The sequence below is a fragment of the Aplysia californica genome, unplaced genomic scaffold (genome assembly GCF_000002075.1).
Source record: "Aplysia californica isolate F4 #8 unplaced genomic scaffold, AplCal3.0 scaffold00081, whole genome shotgun sequence".
Lineage (NCBI taxonomy): Eukaryota > Metazoa > Mollusca > Gastropoda > Aplysiida > Aplysiidae > Aplysia > Aplysia californica.
In genome coordinates, this window is record NW_004797351.1 from 1,679,380 (window position 1) to 1,695,932 (window position 16,553).

At 39.2% G+C, this 16,553-nt stretch overlaps 1 protein-coding gene across 2 annotated transcripts; it reads left to right on the forward strand.

The window, feature by feature from the left end:
* Window positions 1–1,708: 1,708 nt before the first annotated feature.
* Window positions 1,709–15,876, forward strand: LOC101846203 (isoleucine--tRNA ligase, mitochondrial; the record flags this gene model as incomplete). 2 transcript variants are annotated; one of them, XM_035968771.1, is given in 15 exon segments in its annotated part: window positions 1,709–1,824; window positions 2,325–2,491; window positions 3,257–3,347; window positions 4,157–4,302; window positions 5,005–5,165; window positions 5,866–5,968; window positions 6,547–6,640; window positions 6,989–7,097; window positions 7,643–7,745; window positions 8,946–9,071; window positions 9,543–9,674; window positions 11,205–11,311; window positions 11,685–12,030; window positions 13,712–13,856; window positions 14,786–15,876. In XM_035968771.1, coding segments are annotated over 15 exon segments (2,098 nt in total), but the record flags the coding sequence as incomplete, so codon positions are not given.
* Between the last annotated feature and the right edge of the window lie 677 nt (window positions 15,877–16,553).

Genomic DNA, 16,553 nt, shown 5'->3' on the forward strand with positions numbered 1-16,553 from the left:
ATTATTATTGATATGATAGTAATAATGACAAGTTACTTCTACACGTACAATTTCCCTGTTTAAATACTCTTAAAAGACAAATAATATTCTATTATAGTCTTTTCTCGTCACCCATTTGTTTAACACTTCTCTACCTAACGGAGAGAAATCTGCGTACGGAACAAGTCTTAGTCAAACTCTGAAATGGTATGGGTTTAACGCCCCTATCAACACTTTTAGGTTATTTTAAGAGGCGGGACCTCATAGTTTAACCTCCGTCTCTGAAAGGGAGAAATTCGTGCAAAGTGTGAAATTCGTGCAAAGTGCCTTTCCCTAGGACACAACGTTGGACCGATCTGAGGCCCGAACCCCCGAACCCGCAATCTCACGATTACCGTACAGTCTACCTCTGCTTCCTTTGCCTTAGATTTTCACAGGGAGAAAAAGACATTCAAGACCTTTTATGTCGATTCAAGTGTCCCTGGAGTATTAGTGTAAGCAAGGACCTTACAGTATAACCTCCTAGAGTGTAAGTGAAATAGTGGAGAGAGGAGAATGGTAGATATATATAATATATGATGGATTAGAATGTAGAAGCACTTTGAATGAAAGCAAGAAGAAGTTTTCAGGGGAAACAACGGGGACGGGAGTTGGAGGAAAGAAACTTAGTCAATGTGTTGTTTATTTTAGGTGGTTTGGGATGTTTGTATGCGTATGGTGGGCTCTTTTTTTGGGTGGGGGGAGGGGCTGGACAAATTGAAGAGGAATAGATTGCCTGAAATTCCATGGCACTTTGTCAAGATTTTTAAGCTGGTCATGTACATACTCCTTTTTTTATATATGTGTGTGCCTGGTGAAAGTACCAAATACCGAATGACACATTTTAGAGAATCCTGTTGGGGTTTTTTTGCATTTTCATATACACAGATCATTTCTGAACAATATGCTTTTTGAATTTTTAAGATATCTTCAGTAGTTTTTTAGATATGGGTGATTTTGTAAGACAGGGTACGGAAACAAAGTTTTGAGAAAAACAGCTTCAAAGTTTCCCCTTTGTTTCTGCTTCAGATAGACTGATCTACACTTTGAGACGACCTGACAACACATTCACTACTCACAAATCAACTTTAAAAAGCAGCTAGGATAAAAAAACAGCTTCAAAGTGTTTATATTACGTCTTCAAAACAAATTCACCACCATCTTGAGCAAGAATTTTCAAGAAATTAGAGATCAAGGTTTGCGCAGGACAGAAATTGGCGATATAATTACAAGTTTGCTGTCCAAAAAAAAACGAATGGCTGTGGATGCGCAAAGCTTCGCTTTGTTTACCTGTTCTAGATATTCATGCACACTACTCGCCATTAGAGAGGGGAGAGAATTACCTAAATTTTGGTATGCATTGTGATTGGGTCAACTTTATGAATGGACAAGAGAAACCACCCGCTGTGTTTCCTCGGAGAACCAATTTTGTCACTCATTTTGGGGGATTATGCGATATACCTTGTGTTAAAAACATCTTTAAAAATGTATTTTAAAGTAAAAGAAACTTAAGTCCTTGTAAATATCGATATATTAATGGCTAAAGAATCCATTTTTAATGGAACTTAGTTTTTATTATATTTTTGACCTTTGAAGCCTGATATCTGTGTTCGAACAAATCCGTCTCTTGGTACCTTTCACCAGGCACGCTCACATATTTACTTTTTCCATCCTATACGCTGCTCCTCAGATATGCGTTCTTGAAATGTGCAAGGTCATCTAATGTATATCTGTGTGAAGAGAGTTTTGTTGAGAAGCTGAAAGCCATTGTCGGTGGCGACTTGGAGCTTCTGTGCAATGTTGATGGTGAGTTGGTTGGTCAAAATATTCTTTTCCTTGGGCTGGGGAGAGTTGGGGGGGGGGGATGGTGTCCGGAAGGAAGGGGATCAAGAAGATATGATGGATGCAGTTAAACCTTCATGCTGTTGGATATGGCTTTTTCTGGATTTGATCCTCGTTTGAGATATATACACCCCACTATAGATTACATATTTAAGGTGGTCTTGTTTGATATAAGCTCCTTTGGATTTTTGATTGGGGATCAAGTATGAAATTTGCACCCCTCTAAATACATTTATTATATGGTGAAGTGATGTGAGATAACTGAAGGGACCTCGTTTTAGTTTTAAATATGCACCTCGCTGAGTCCATTTATTAGGTGATAACGAGGAATCTTCCAGTTCTCCTTCACCACCCACACTTAAAGCTGGCTGAGGGTTGATGTAAAAATATGTAAAGATATTATGTGAGGTTTTTATGACTATCATATTTCATTCCTCATGCTTTGTTCCTCAACTTCTTTTCAGGGCACACTTTAGAGGGCACTGTCTACAAGCATCCTTTGAACCAGCAAGAGTTACCATTCTTGCCTGGGGAGCATGTTCTTCCTGGAAAGGGCACAGGTTTGGTTCACACAGCCCCTGCCCATGGACATGATGATTTTCAAGTGGCAGTGAGAAATGACTTGCCACTGGTGAGTACAGTGGCTGAATTCACTTTGAACTCATGTTTTTTTTGGGTTTTTTTTTAGGGGGCAGAGGAAGGTTGAGGTAGAGAGAGAGGGGAAGTGGAAGGGGGTTAGAGGAGGGGGGTTAAGCTGTACATACTATATTCACATTAGGAGTCTGAAAGTCGGTTTGTTTTTTAAAATATCCAAGATGGTTGGGGAGGGGACAGTGGTGACAGATGGATTCATTTGCATACCATGAAGAGTTGATACCCTTTAAATTGGGTTAAATTTAAATACTGTCTATGCCCTGATCTGATGTACCTGTGGGCTGTTTACTTTGTTGTTGTATCTCCTCCATCGTTCGTTTTTCTTTCTTCTCACCTTTGACCTCTGTGTCCAATTCCTTCCAAATTTGCCTATTTGTGTCTTGTGGTACATACTGGACTAATAACAACAAGAACAATAGTCGAGGGGTTCCTTTCACTGTCTAGAAAAGCAGTATTGTTTGGCTGCTTCTCTCCTCAAATCTGAAATGCTCCTATTTCATGGGTGATTGACGGGTGCTATGATGAGGTCTGTTACTTCTTTTCTACCAAACATCTGCTGTCCTTATCTCTCCTCCTTCTTTTCTTTGTATATTACTCTCTAGTAACTCTTTAATCTTCAGCACTTGTGTGACCTGTTAGTGTCGCAAGTGCCGTAAAACTCTTTACAAAACTAAAACAGGTTTAAAGCATCTTTATATGTTTAGTCGGTGTCGAAATAACAATTTGTTATTGATTGTCTCAGGAATGTCATGTGGATGCTCAAGGTCGCTACACCTCAGGGGTCGACAGCTCAATGGTCGGCAAAGTTGTGGATGATGATGCAAATGAAGCAGGTAATGATTTTCAATTAAAGCAAAATTTACATTCCGTGCTGCTTACCCTTCTTTTTCTTTGATCTTATGTACATGTTATTGGCTGAGAAATAACTTGTTGTAGGTGGGTACAGTGTTTTATTGCTCTTTGAACATGGTGTGGGGGGGGGGGGAAGGAGGTTAGGGTAGAGAAGGAGGAGGTAGGGAGAAGTGAGGAAAGGGGGTGGAGTAGAAGTAGGAGAAAAAAGGTGAGAGAGAATGAGGAAGGAGAGGGATCAGGGAGGGGGGGGGAGGCCACGAAGGAGAGGGGTATTTTATGCTTAAGGTCATTATGCATCAGAGGTGGACAACTGCTCAGTAATTGACAAACTGTGGGCGATGATGCAGATGTAGCAAGTGGTGATTCGTGCTGTATACCCTTCATTTTCTTTGATCTTGTGTGCAGGTTTTTGGTTTAAAAAAGAAAGAAAGAAATTTAGTTAAAATCAAGCTTGAATTCAAAGTAACAATAGTGAAATGAGAACAGACGGACAGCTATCAGTGGTTTAATATTAATATTCATATAGTTAAGAATGTCATAACTGTAACTGTTTCTATTTCAGTTCTTTGAACTGCAGAATGTTCTTCATATATGTACACTGTGTTACCAAATTATGACTATGGATTATGAGTCTTCGCAAACAATACAAAACAGTCTTTTCTTCATTATAATAGCATTGTCCTAGGGGACCACCTGTCTAAGACTACCACTTTTCTCTTTGACAGTGAGTTGTCGTCTTGGATAATTTTCAACTGTGTATGTCTATAGATACACCCTTTGTTTCTGACAGTTCTTTCTGCACTATCAAAGAATGTTCTTCAAGTGGAGAACTTCACCCACAGCTACCCCTATGACTGGAGGACCAAAAAGCCGGTGATAATCCGGTCCAGTCAACAATGGTTCATCGATGTCTCTGCTTTGCGGGACCAGGCTCTGGTAACAGTCTTCTCTGTCATAAAGATGGGTCACATGGTTTGAATAATTACTTTTTAATATGTTGTACTGGACCGGAGAAGTCTTGTAGAAAAGTGTGGGGAGGGTTGAAATATGGATGATTAAATGTCCACATCACCTCTTCCTGTTTTCAAGCTAGGGTTATCATTTCTTACTCACGGACACACTCATGTGACTATGTACCTAAACACTCTGTCAACAAAATGTATATGACATTGTAAGCCTGAGCTAACTATCCTCTTGGCCATGAGAGCCTTGCTTAGCTTATTTGCTATACCAAACTCATGGACCATGTGAAATATTCTTGGATGTTACTAGTAAACCCGAGAGCAACAATTTATCTGCTTCAAGTAAAATTCATTGCTAACAGCCTGACTCATTAAAACGTGATGGGTAGGCATTTTATTCATTGTTTTAAGGCCATTGGCCTACATCACATATAGCATACTCATTTTACCGAAGAGACTCTCGTGAAACAACATGAATTATAAATTAAACACATATCTGTAACATTTTGAAAGCATTTTGTGTTGTTAAACTAAGTTTTCATAATAAAATAGTAAAGGTTCACATGTACCTTTTTTTGTGGGTTAAACATTGTATGTAGAATTTTATAATTGGATTGAGTTACATTCTAAAACAAGGTTCACTTTCGACAAATCCAAAATTAGCTTCACTTTACAGGAATGCCTGTCAGAAGTGAAAATCTCACCGCCTCAGTCAGAAGGTGGCATGGTGTCCCAGCTCCAGTCTCGTCCCTACTGGTGTATCTCCCGCCAGCGGACGTGGGGTGTCCCCATCCCTGTGTTCTACCACAAGGAGTCTGGGGAACCCCTCGTCACAAGGTCAGCCTCATGTCTCTTATGATAGTAAATGTTTTAATTAAGCCCCCTCCAACTCATTTTAGATAATTTAAGAGCCAGGCTACTTCAAACCTCCCTGTCAGGGCCAGCCAGAGCTGGGCAGGATAGGGCATGCCAGCAAACAGTTTTAATTAAATAACTTTCCTCAACTCATTTCTTCTGCATGCAGTATTGGAGAGCCTAACCAGTACTCCACAGATGCCAGTCAGCTTTGCAGCTATACCTTCGGAAAATGTTTGAAATTAAAATGATTCCCTTTACTTCCATATTCCTTTTGATAGGAAGCTGATGGGCATTGACAATAACTTTCTGGAATACTCAAGGGATGTACAATATTGCAGCTGTGAGGCAAATATCGCTGTCATTCACACTCTCCATCTCTGCTGATTGCAGAGTACCCGTACTTGCAGCAGAGTAAACTGAGAAAATATTTGGTAAAGTTTCTTTTCCAAGGGTATGATTTCTTTCTTGAAGATGCTTCCTAACGGTACAGTGACATTTCAATGGCTTTGGGGAGGGATGAGTGGGTGGGGAGAATGTCATTTCCTGATTACAATATAGCAATACCTATTACTAGTAGTCCCAGGGTGTAACAACTAAAATTTGTGAAATGACTTTGACGAATTGTGGCTTTTTATTATGTATGACACTTTATAGAGGCTGTTTCTTTCTTGCCTTGTAGAGAAACTGTGGACCATCTGAAGGAACTGTTCAGGACTCAGAGCCCAGACTGCTGGTGGACTCTTCCAGTGTCAGAGCTGTTACCTGACCGACTACTGGCAGAGGTATGTTGTTGTTGGTTTGTGAGGGTGCTGTAGGTATGTCATATGTGAGTATGCTGCATGTATTGTGTATTGTTAGTATGTTGTGTGTTGTGAGTGTGTTAAATGTGTTGTATGTTATATGTGTTGTGAGTGTGTTACATGTGTTATGAGTATGCTGTGGGTTTGTTGTATGTGTTATGAGTATGTTGTATGTGTTGTGAGTATGTTGTATGTGTTGTGAGTATGTTGTATGTGTTGTGAGTACATATGCTGTATGTGTTATGAGTATGCTGTAAATATATTGTTTGTGTTGTTAGTGTATTGTGTGACCTGTTAGTTGTATGTGTTATGGTTATATTATTTGTGTTATGAGTATATTGTTTGCATTATGAGTATGCTGTGTGTTGTGAGTTGTTGTATGCATTGTGATCCCAGTGCTTAACTAACTCTTATGAGTTGCATTCTGAGGAGGAATGGTTTGACATTGAATTAACATGAGTGGCTGAGCCGTGGACAAACGAACTGAACAGAGTTTATAATAGTAAAAATTGTGAAAGTGTCAACTAAAAATGAACTTACAAAAATATGTTCCATTTCAGCTAGGCAAAGGTCAGAGTTCAGATTACAGCAGAGGAGAGGACATTCTAGACATCTGGTTTGACAGCGGTGTCTCGTGGGCATCTGTTCTCGCAGGTCAGTATATTGCTATCTTTCTTTTTGTACCCTTAGTCAGTATACCACTATGACCTCCTTTTGTCTTTCTACTATTGGTCTGTATACTGCTATCTTCCTCCTCTCTTTCTACCCCTGGTCAGTACACAAGTAGTAGCTCCTTTACTTTTTCTACTAGTGATCAGTGTACTGTTATCTTTCTCTTTTGTCGGTCATTTTGCTGTATTCAGCATATATGTAAACTGCTGTTGCCTGGCATCCTGGGATGGTCAAAGCATCCCATCTCTCCTAAGGGATCTATATTGTGTTGATGATAGTGTAAAACATTTGCAATCCTTTATGGTCAATTACATCTGGTCTGCTCTACAGAGGTCGGAGGTCAAGCGGACGTTTACCTGGAGGGAATCGACCAGTTCAAAGGCTGGTTCCAGACATCCTTGTTGACAAGTGTGGCTGTTAATGGCAGAGCTCCATACAAGTTAGTATTGCCTCATCCGTGTGATTAGGGAGCTTGTAATTAGTGAAGAAGCTGCTATCTTCTCATTTTCCTCTGTTTACATTAGTTTCACTTTTACATTAAGAAGGAATGAGAACTTTTGATGTACATCATATGGTTTACTTTCTTCACGTACACAGTCACAGCATTGGCCTATTGAAACTGTTTTGTTTGAAGTGGGTATGTGGATGTTTTTTATGTGGTTTGCAACAACTGGTGTTGCTGTTATATTTATGTTTCCTGCTTGATAAGCCGGTTATTGTATTGACTCTGTGTGACTACAATTCAGTTGTTCAAAATGAGGATAAAGGTCTTTTTTGTAAAAAGTAAGCAAAAAACGAAATTGGAAAAACACAAAAAACAAGAGTGTGTGAAAAAAAGTATCCATTGTACAGTAAGCGAAGCGTCTTGAAAAGAGTGGAGAGGACATCTGGGAAAAAATGGTCCATGCTATAATTCACTTCAGCAATGTCTCAAATTTCCCAACATTTATACATGTAGATTTCTCTTTTGTTTCTTTGCTCCAGGCAAATTGTCACCCATAGTTTTGCCACTGATGAGGAGGGCAAGAAAATGTCAAAGTCTGTTGGGAATGTAACGGATCCTGAGGAGGTCATTAATGGGGGGAAGGTAGGTGTCACTTCTTTCTTTTTTTTTTCCCCCTCTTTAAGGTTTCAGAGATTGTCCATGATTGACTCATCAATCCGAGAAAACCGGTGATAAGCTACAGTGATCTAAATCGGGTTCTGCGCACAAAGGAATTGATCATGGGTCACCTGTCAAAAACGAGTAAACAAAGCAAGCCATCTTTCAACTACTTTTCTTTTCAATTCTGATGTCTGCTCAAAATGACGTGAGTATATTTTTCTTTTAAGAAATTATATCCTCCTCTGCAGATACATTGGTTGTCTTCGGACATTGACAGACTAATTATATTTAATATCATCATCATCATTATTAACACTTTCCCTACCACGAGCCGCATTTTGCGGCTCGCGGACCTGGCCTCGCTGGACCGAGAGCCGCAAAATACGGCTCGAGTGGCTCGCTATCTATTCCAATCCAGTAATGAAAAGACACGAAATTCTCGGCCGATCCACGTTTTCAAAATAATAGAATAGACTTCCTGTTAGCAGATACGAAAAAAATTATAGCACTGATAGATGATTTTTTAGTCATTTCAGCGCTTTTTTTGTCCCCTTCGACATGTAAAACTATAAGAAGAAAAGCGCTCCCCTGACTTCAGTATATCTCTCATATTTTTACTTCTATATTAGGTACACATACATAACTTTCAGCATTTCTTCGCATTACTTGAGGCAACGTACCTCGGAAGTTTGAATGATGCTGTTGTTGGTTTTTTTTTTAGATATGACCTTTCAAAGCTGGAAAATTGTTGATTTCATATGACACCTTCGATATTGCATAATCACTTTTAGAACCCCAAAGTAATATAATTGGAATGAATCTTCAATATTGTATCGTCATCTGATAGATTATTTTTTAACTTTCAGTTTGATGGGCCATAAAATATGGTTTGTGTGTGTTTAGTTGGATGTTTTGACATTATCCTTTGATGGAGTAGGGGCGTAAAAATAGGTCAGGGAACAGCCCTGGGCCAGTGGTGGATTTTGGCCTGGTAGGAAGAGAGTTAATATTATTGTAATTAATATTATTGTTATTATTATTATTATCATCTTTTATTAAGCTGACTTTGAATTCATCATAGTGTGATTGGTTTTGAATGTCTTTTTGTGTTGAATATATTTTAAATAATTAAATATATATATAATAAATATATGTATGTGTGTGTTTGTGTGTTTTGAACAGAACAAAAAGACGTCTCCGTCATATGGCGTCGACGTGTTACGTTGGTGGGTTGCCCACAGCCATCATCATCAGCAGATTCAAGTGGGGCCCAGCATTTTAAGCCGTTTTCATGAAGATGTCTTTAAGGTAGGTACTGTTCAACTGTCTCACCTTGCCCAAAGAAGTAAAGAAGATGTTACCTCATACTCGACTTACATAATGTCTCAGCTGAAGAAAGTTGAACACAAGAGAAATATTAACTGAAGCATTTGTTGAGATGGGGCAAAGTTCCCTTGTTTATGTCTTTGGAACTGACATGTGTTGGTCCTAAAATTTTAAACCCAGTGTTCTAAAATTGTTTGGCGTGAATAACTTACGTTTGCCAGTTCTAAAAGATTATCAGTTATGTTTTTTAAAGTTATCCCTTAATCAACTCAAAAGACTATGTTGCACTACAGGGGTCTAGAGTAATGCCTAATAGCACTTTTTAGCAACAATAGTTTCAAATTATGTAAGCCAACCACAATATATTTTACATACTTTTTTTACTTACGCTTTTCAAATTTTATATGTCATTTTGAAAGAGAATGTCCGAGTCAATGATCTGGATGTTTTCAGGTTAGAAAATGTGTGCGCCACCTCCTGGGAAACTTGTTTGACTTTGAGCCAGGGGTTCACTCAGTGCCTTATGATGAGATGACGGCAGTAGACCAGTACATGCTCTATGTGCTCTCTACCACCATGCAGCAGGTGAGTGGGAGAGAGTTTGCAAGTGTTTATGACTACTTTGGTACCCGATCGATGAACGGACTCGAAAGAATCGATTGTCAAATCATTGTGGTACCAGTGCGCACTGCTTGTGAACGGAATCCTTACTTGTTTTACAACTGTGTCTTAGAAGACGGACTTTCCAAGATCAGATCTGAACGAAACTAATGAAGAACAGTAAATTAAACTACAGTGACTTCAGACTCCTTAATATAACTGTGCACTCTTTTAATGATTCTGAACCACTGTTAATTTGTTAAAATGCGACAGTTAAGTGGTTCGGAAGTTTTAGACGACCAAAGAGACGAACTTTCACAAATATAATATACTAGCTGGGCCCCCTTTCGATGAAAGAAATGATCGGTGCATTAACATCAACTGAAAGTCATTGGTAAAAAAAGAAAACATGAGGCTAGATCTATACGGGTCGCACACTTAAAATAATGCTCCGTACTGCGCGACAATGCGCGATAGTATCGAACGGAAGTACGACTTGAAATAAACAAACCTGGCGGATTTTCTAAAATTACAGAGACAGAAGCCTCGGCCTACAAAAGCGATCGGCGAAATAAAGAAATTTAGCTTTTTGCAGCAAAACTGTCTCAAAACTGAAAAAATGTAGGGCGTCATGATCTGGGGAATATTTTAAAGAATCTTTTGGCGAAAACTGCATGTCAATCAATGCAGCTATTAAAAAGCCTTTTGAATAGCAAAATTCGACCACCACAAATAGATAATAGATATATAGATTGTTGTTACCATCATCATTATTGTTGAAATCATGATTGTTATTATTATTGTTTTTATTACCATGATCACCGTCGTCAATATGATCATTATTATTATTATATTATTAATATTATTTTTGTTTTATGCTTATTACCATTATTGTTGTAGGTGTTGTTGTTGTTATTATTATTATTATTATTAATAAACTGATTGTCATTTTATACAAAAGAAAACCCCTCCAGAGATTTGTAGGAAGAGGATCTAAACTGAAAACTTCCACGAATGAGATAAACAGAGGTCAAAGGTTTCAGGTTGAAATATCCAGTGTTTCGTTCTCCTCTCCAAGTGGTTTCCTCCAGGTCATTTTTTTCTTGGCGCTCTCCCAACATTTTTCCTTTGTTGTAAAATCAAAGAAAATTGTGTTCTTTTTCAGAGTTATGTTTTAAGGCTGTTCTTCAAAATTTCATCTTATTTTCTTAGATCCAGCATTTGTTTTGATTCTGCAGTGATATTTATGCTGTTGTTTAAGATTTTTTAGAGGTTTTCTTCTGCAAACTTTTTTTTTTTACTATGGGACTTAGTTGGTGACGATGGTGGTTCCCATGATAGTGATTTTGCTTTGGAGTTGTCGAGTCATTTATTTTTATATTGGTTGCAAAGTTTTCTGAGAGTGGTCTTTAATAAGAGGCCATTTTCCTATCACTTGATGTTCTTTTTTGTGATAACTTATTGCAGTTATGATGTGAATTAAGTGTTTATGGAATCTCCTCTCTTGTTTTTCAGATAGACGAAGCCTATGAGAGCATAAGCTACCATAAAGTCATCCAAAACATTGAAAAGTTTGTGTATTCTGATCTGTCAAGTTTTTACATCAATATCACAAGAGACAGGTGAGTTTTGTTTTACTTTATTACTATGAATGTGGTAAAGGTGAAATTTTTCCTGAACTTTCCAGGATTGCAATAGTCTGAAAGTTCAGAATTTTGTGTTCAATAGCTGTGTATGACATTTTTCTCTCTTCTTTGTGCACATGTCAGTTTGACCTCTTCTTCTTCTCTCTTTTCTTCTTTTTTTTTAGCTGTTGCTGCTGCTCTGCCTCCTCATCTATCTCCTTCTTCTCCACCTTCTTTGCCCTCTCCTCCTGAGATAGGAACTGAGCTTGAAGGAAGAGATATATGATATAGAGGAGAAAGGAAGAGTGGAAGGCAGCTCAGTACAGTACTACTATTGCTTGTATTACTTTGTTCAACTGTCTCCTCACAGGTGCTACTGTAGCGACATTGACAGCAAAGTTCGAAGGTCAAGCCAAACGGTTCAGTACCACATTGCCAGGACTCTGACGAGTGCTTTCGCCCCAGTGATGCCCCATCTGGCAGAGGAGATCTTCCAGTACATCCCCGGTCACGATGACGCAGATTCAGACACTGACAGCATCTTCAAGCTTGGCTGGTGCACCCCAGACCTGGCGTGGAATAACCCTGATGCCGCACACCGCCTGATGCCCGTCTTTGACATCCGGCGAGATCTGTTGGAGGAGTTGGGGACAGAAAGTCCCGTGGACTTTGACACTTTAATCTACAGCAGTCCTCAGCTGCACGACCTACTTAGGGTAAGCCTAGAAAGTTGTGCCATTATTAATTTTAGACAGGTTTGCCACTTATCCAGATATTTCTAGGTCCAGTCTTCTGAATGCCCCAGCAGAGCAGGTGACCAGACCACTGAACATGTCCTGGAGACCTGCAAGAAACACCATAATGTGAGAGAAGAGCTTTGGCTCTTAGAAAAGTTATACAGACTGGTGGACATGCTACAGAAAACTGCTAAATTTGTTGTTGCTGCTGGCCTCCAAGAGTAGAAGCTTATAAAAGGAAAAATATCTAGATATTTCCAAAATTCTGGAGCCTTATTATTACTAGTTTATCTGGTTTCCCTCCTATAATACACTGTCTAATGCTTTTTCTTTTCAGACAGCCAAATTTATTTTCAAAGGTTGTTTTAATTACATCTAGTAGCTGAGGTTCTGCATTATTTTGGTAGAGAATAGTCAGATTATTTCCACAGCACTCTGTCAAGGCAGCCTACCCGGGGGGCTCTCGTGGCCTAGAGGTTAAGGTGTTGGCCTCTCATTCAAAAGGTCCCGGGTTCGAATCCGGGTAGCAACCGAAAAATTTTCTTCTCTAAATTTGTCTCCTTTCACCTCATTTCCTGCTCTCTAGCAATGTTCTGTCGCCTGCTTTCGTCTCCTCTTTCTTCCCCCACCCCCTCACCTCCTTTGCCCCTTCCTCTGGGCTCCTGATTCTTTCTTCAGCCTTTCTACTGCTTCTCCTTGACTTCTTCTTACTGCTGTCTTTCAGCCACACCCCTGATTTTCTGGTAGGAAAGATCTACACCTAGCCTTCTCGGACAAGGGCGAAAAATCTCGGAGGGCCCGTGTGCAAGTTGCGCACGTTAAAGATCCCTTGGTGGTCTAAAATCGATAAGAGTAGGCTTCGGCCGCCACCCGGGCAAAATTCAAAATTTCCTACCAACTGAAAATATTAGGTGTGTCCCGCGCGCTCATATGACCTTATGCAGTTGCAAGCGCTGTAAAACACTTTACGAAGAGAGAAGAGAGAGCAGCCTACCCTCCTATAGGTTTTGTTTGCCAAGTTGCTTATAATGTAAGCATTAGCCTGATGTCTACGACATAAGTAAGTTGAGGAACACCCTCTGTGGATTTACCACTGGTTATTTGAGAGCTTTTTAAGAATTTGAGTAAGGGGAAGCACATCAACACATTGGTCATATTGTGAAGGGGAAAAGTAAGTCTAATAAATAGAAACACCAAAGGGAGAGAAAAGGAGGAGCACCTTCCACTAGTAGTGCCCTCAAACCACCAGCTGGTCACATGACTTTATTACAGAAGGCCTACCTCTATAAACTAGGAGCTTTGGTCTCTTGTGCCCAAATCAAATACTTTCAAATTATGAATTTGGTCACTCCTGCTTTTGTGAGCCATGGTCACTTGTGCCAAAGTTAAGTAACCTTACAAACTATGAGCCATGGTCACTTGTGCCAAAGTTAAGTAACCTTACAAACTATGAGCCGTGGTCACTTGTGCCAAAGTTAAGTAACCTTACAAACTATGAGCCGTGGTCACTTGTGCCAAAGTTAAATAACTTTAAACTTTGAACTCTGGTCACTTACGCCTTCACAGACCCTGGTGATTTGTGCCTTAGTCAACTACCCATGCACTATGAGGAACTAAAGGACAGATGTACCACCCCCCACCTCCCCAATCTTGCCCTCAGGAGCTGCAGCCTGAGACCACCTCGTCCACCTCCCCGGTGTGTGAAGTCCTACAGACGTCACAGGTGACCATCCTGGACAAAGCTCCACGCTCCATCCCAGACGATGCTGTGATACTGGCAGGATCTACCAGAATCCAGGGCTCAGGTACTGGTATTAAACTCTACCTCATGCAGGCTGCTTTCCAATCTTTGACAGTCGAAAATATCGTACTTCATTAAAATATAGATTGTGTTAAGGATTCCTCACACTTCAAAACAAACATCATCAAAATTCTGGCTGCTCAGACGTGGAGGATATCACAAGTAAGAGCTTTTTATTTGAAAAAGAGAAAATTCCATTATCAAAATAATGGTTACTTTAAGGACTTGACACACCTTACAACAATTTATTTGAGAAAACAAGAAATTGATCTTCAAAATAGTGGCTACTTAAAAGATTTGTCAAAGTTTGGGAACAAACTTTTTATTTGAGACAAGCAGTATGTCTTTAGAAATTAGCAAACTTTTTATCCTGCTTGTGGATAACTATCACTTTGACATAGGCTTGATGTCTATTCACTTTCTTACTTTATCTTCTGTCCAGTTCATTTTAATGCTGAGCTGTCAACTGGGAGTCTCGTCTAGTTAGCGAACAGCGAAGTGCCAGTGTAGAGATATCTTTTCCAAATTTTCTGTTTGTGTCTATTGAGTATAAGGGCATTAGACTCCTGCAGGAGCTTGAAAAGCTCAAATTGATGAGATCAAGCTAGAATTAAAATCATATTTGGTGCAAAGAAGATGTAGAAGGTCATTATCTTATATTCAGAGTTAGATATTGACCATTTAAGTCTGGGTCAAATTTGAGAAAAACCAGTTACTTTCCTTTTTGTCCAGTCCACCCTGACAATGCTTTCTTTAGTGCCAGTGTTTTTGTTTGTTAAGTGAAACTGACTGAAAATGCAACTTTGTCCCAAGGCGACATTAATTAAAAAATAATCTTATGAGTATTTCTAAAACTGGGTAGTGGTATGTGAGAAAATCATCTGGTTTTGGAAAGACTCACTTCAGTTGTATCATTTTTGTTCATCTTTGTGGTTTCAGACACAGCAGAGGAAGTAGATTACAAGGTCCTCCTCATGTCAGCCGCCCTGAACCTGTGTGAGCGATGCCGTCGCTACACGGCCACATCAAGTAGAGCGCCCTGTGATCGTTGCATGAACTCCCTGGCTGATGACTGGGCCTCATGACACTCAATAACAAATACTTAACTTACCAAATGTTATGTACATGTACCTAGCAGTTTAAATGCACATTTAGTCGAGTTTCTCAATGTTGAAATTTCCTGACGTGCCAAGGCTCTGTTCTGATAAGCCTGTTGTTAATTTCACAGATCTTGCTCCCTCTTGTACAGTTGAAATTATTGATTAATAAGAGTGTGCATCACAAATGGGTGAAATGAGTGTATGTATTATACCTCTCAGTTTAATTTAAATTAAATACATTCAGTTGAGCTCCTCAACGTCAAAATCTCCTGACGTAGCTTGATCTTGTGCTTGGCTGTTCTCATAAGGCTGATATAAGCCTGTTGTTCATTAACAGATTCTTGCTCCCCATCATACAGCTGAGATTATTATACAGTCGAAATTGTCCAAGATGGCCACCCATTGTTGAGGAGAAAAGTGGTTGTCTTAGACAGGTGGACATCTTGAAAAGTGTCTTTATAATGTAGAAAAAATGCAAGGGGGTGGGGGGGGGGAGGAGTGGAAAATGGTCTTTTGTACAGGTGATTGTCTTCGATGGGTGGCCATGAGAACAGGTTTGAAACAAATAATTTGAACTCTCACGTGTGTTCATTTTATGCTCCACTGTTATGAAGAATTCCCAGAAGCAGAATCATGTCCAAACCTGTTTTCTTAGCCTAGAACTTTCCAAACTCTACTCAGTCTACAGAAAGCTTTAACTTGTTTTTCACCATGCCTTAGTTGATAGTGATGTGGAAAACTTTGTGTAAGCCACACATTTTGGTACTGTTTTTCTTTTTGTTCTCGATTTTTTGTTGTTATGAAACTAATTATATCTTTAAGAAATTAGTTTGTTTCAAAGACTGTCTCACAGTTTAAGTTGTATATCAAACACAAGTTTGAAACACAGAGGATGAATAAATGTACTATTGATCATACTACATATATAGAGGGCATTGTTGATTCATTTCACGTTGTTGGCTGTCCATTGACCAAATTGAAATAATGTAGAGATTGAACTACCCTAAGATTTTTTAAAACTTCTATCCATAATTATTATTAAGACACCCACGTGGTCCTGGAGAGATGTGTCGATTATTGTGCTGACTTGACATAACTGACTGTATTTTAGAACTCCATTCACAGTCATAAGGTGTTTGATTGTAAATTAAATATTTTAAAGCCAATATTAACACATTTAGATAATTTAAATAGTAGGCTTCTTCAACCTGCTTTGTCAGGCTGAATGGGATACAGCAGTTGGCAGATGGAGGAACTCCATAAAATATCAAACCAGTTTAGTAAACTCATGTCTTCAAATTGCAAAAGCAAAGATCATTACACCACAGACACCAGTTACGTGTAAAAGTCGGTCAAGCAAGCTGAAAACTTCTACAGACAAATCTGTCACAGTCTTTCATGATCGTGATATCAAATCTTCCTGATCCGACAGTGAAATTTGCCAAACCCAAGAAGAAAAGAACAAGACTTTTCAGTTGAAAATGTATACAAGTTTCCCAACAACCATAATTTAAGCTCCTCTATATATGTCCTGAATACAGACAACCACGACCATTAACTTGACCGCAACCGTCTAGGCATTTTACTTTAAAAACGACAAA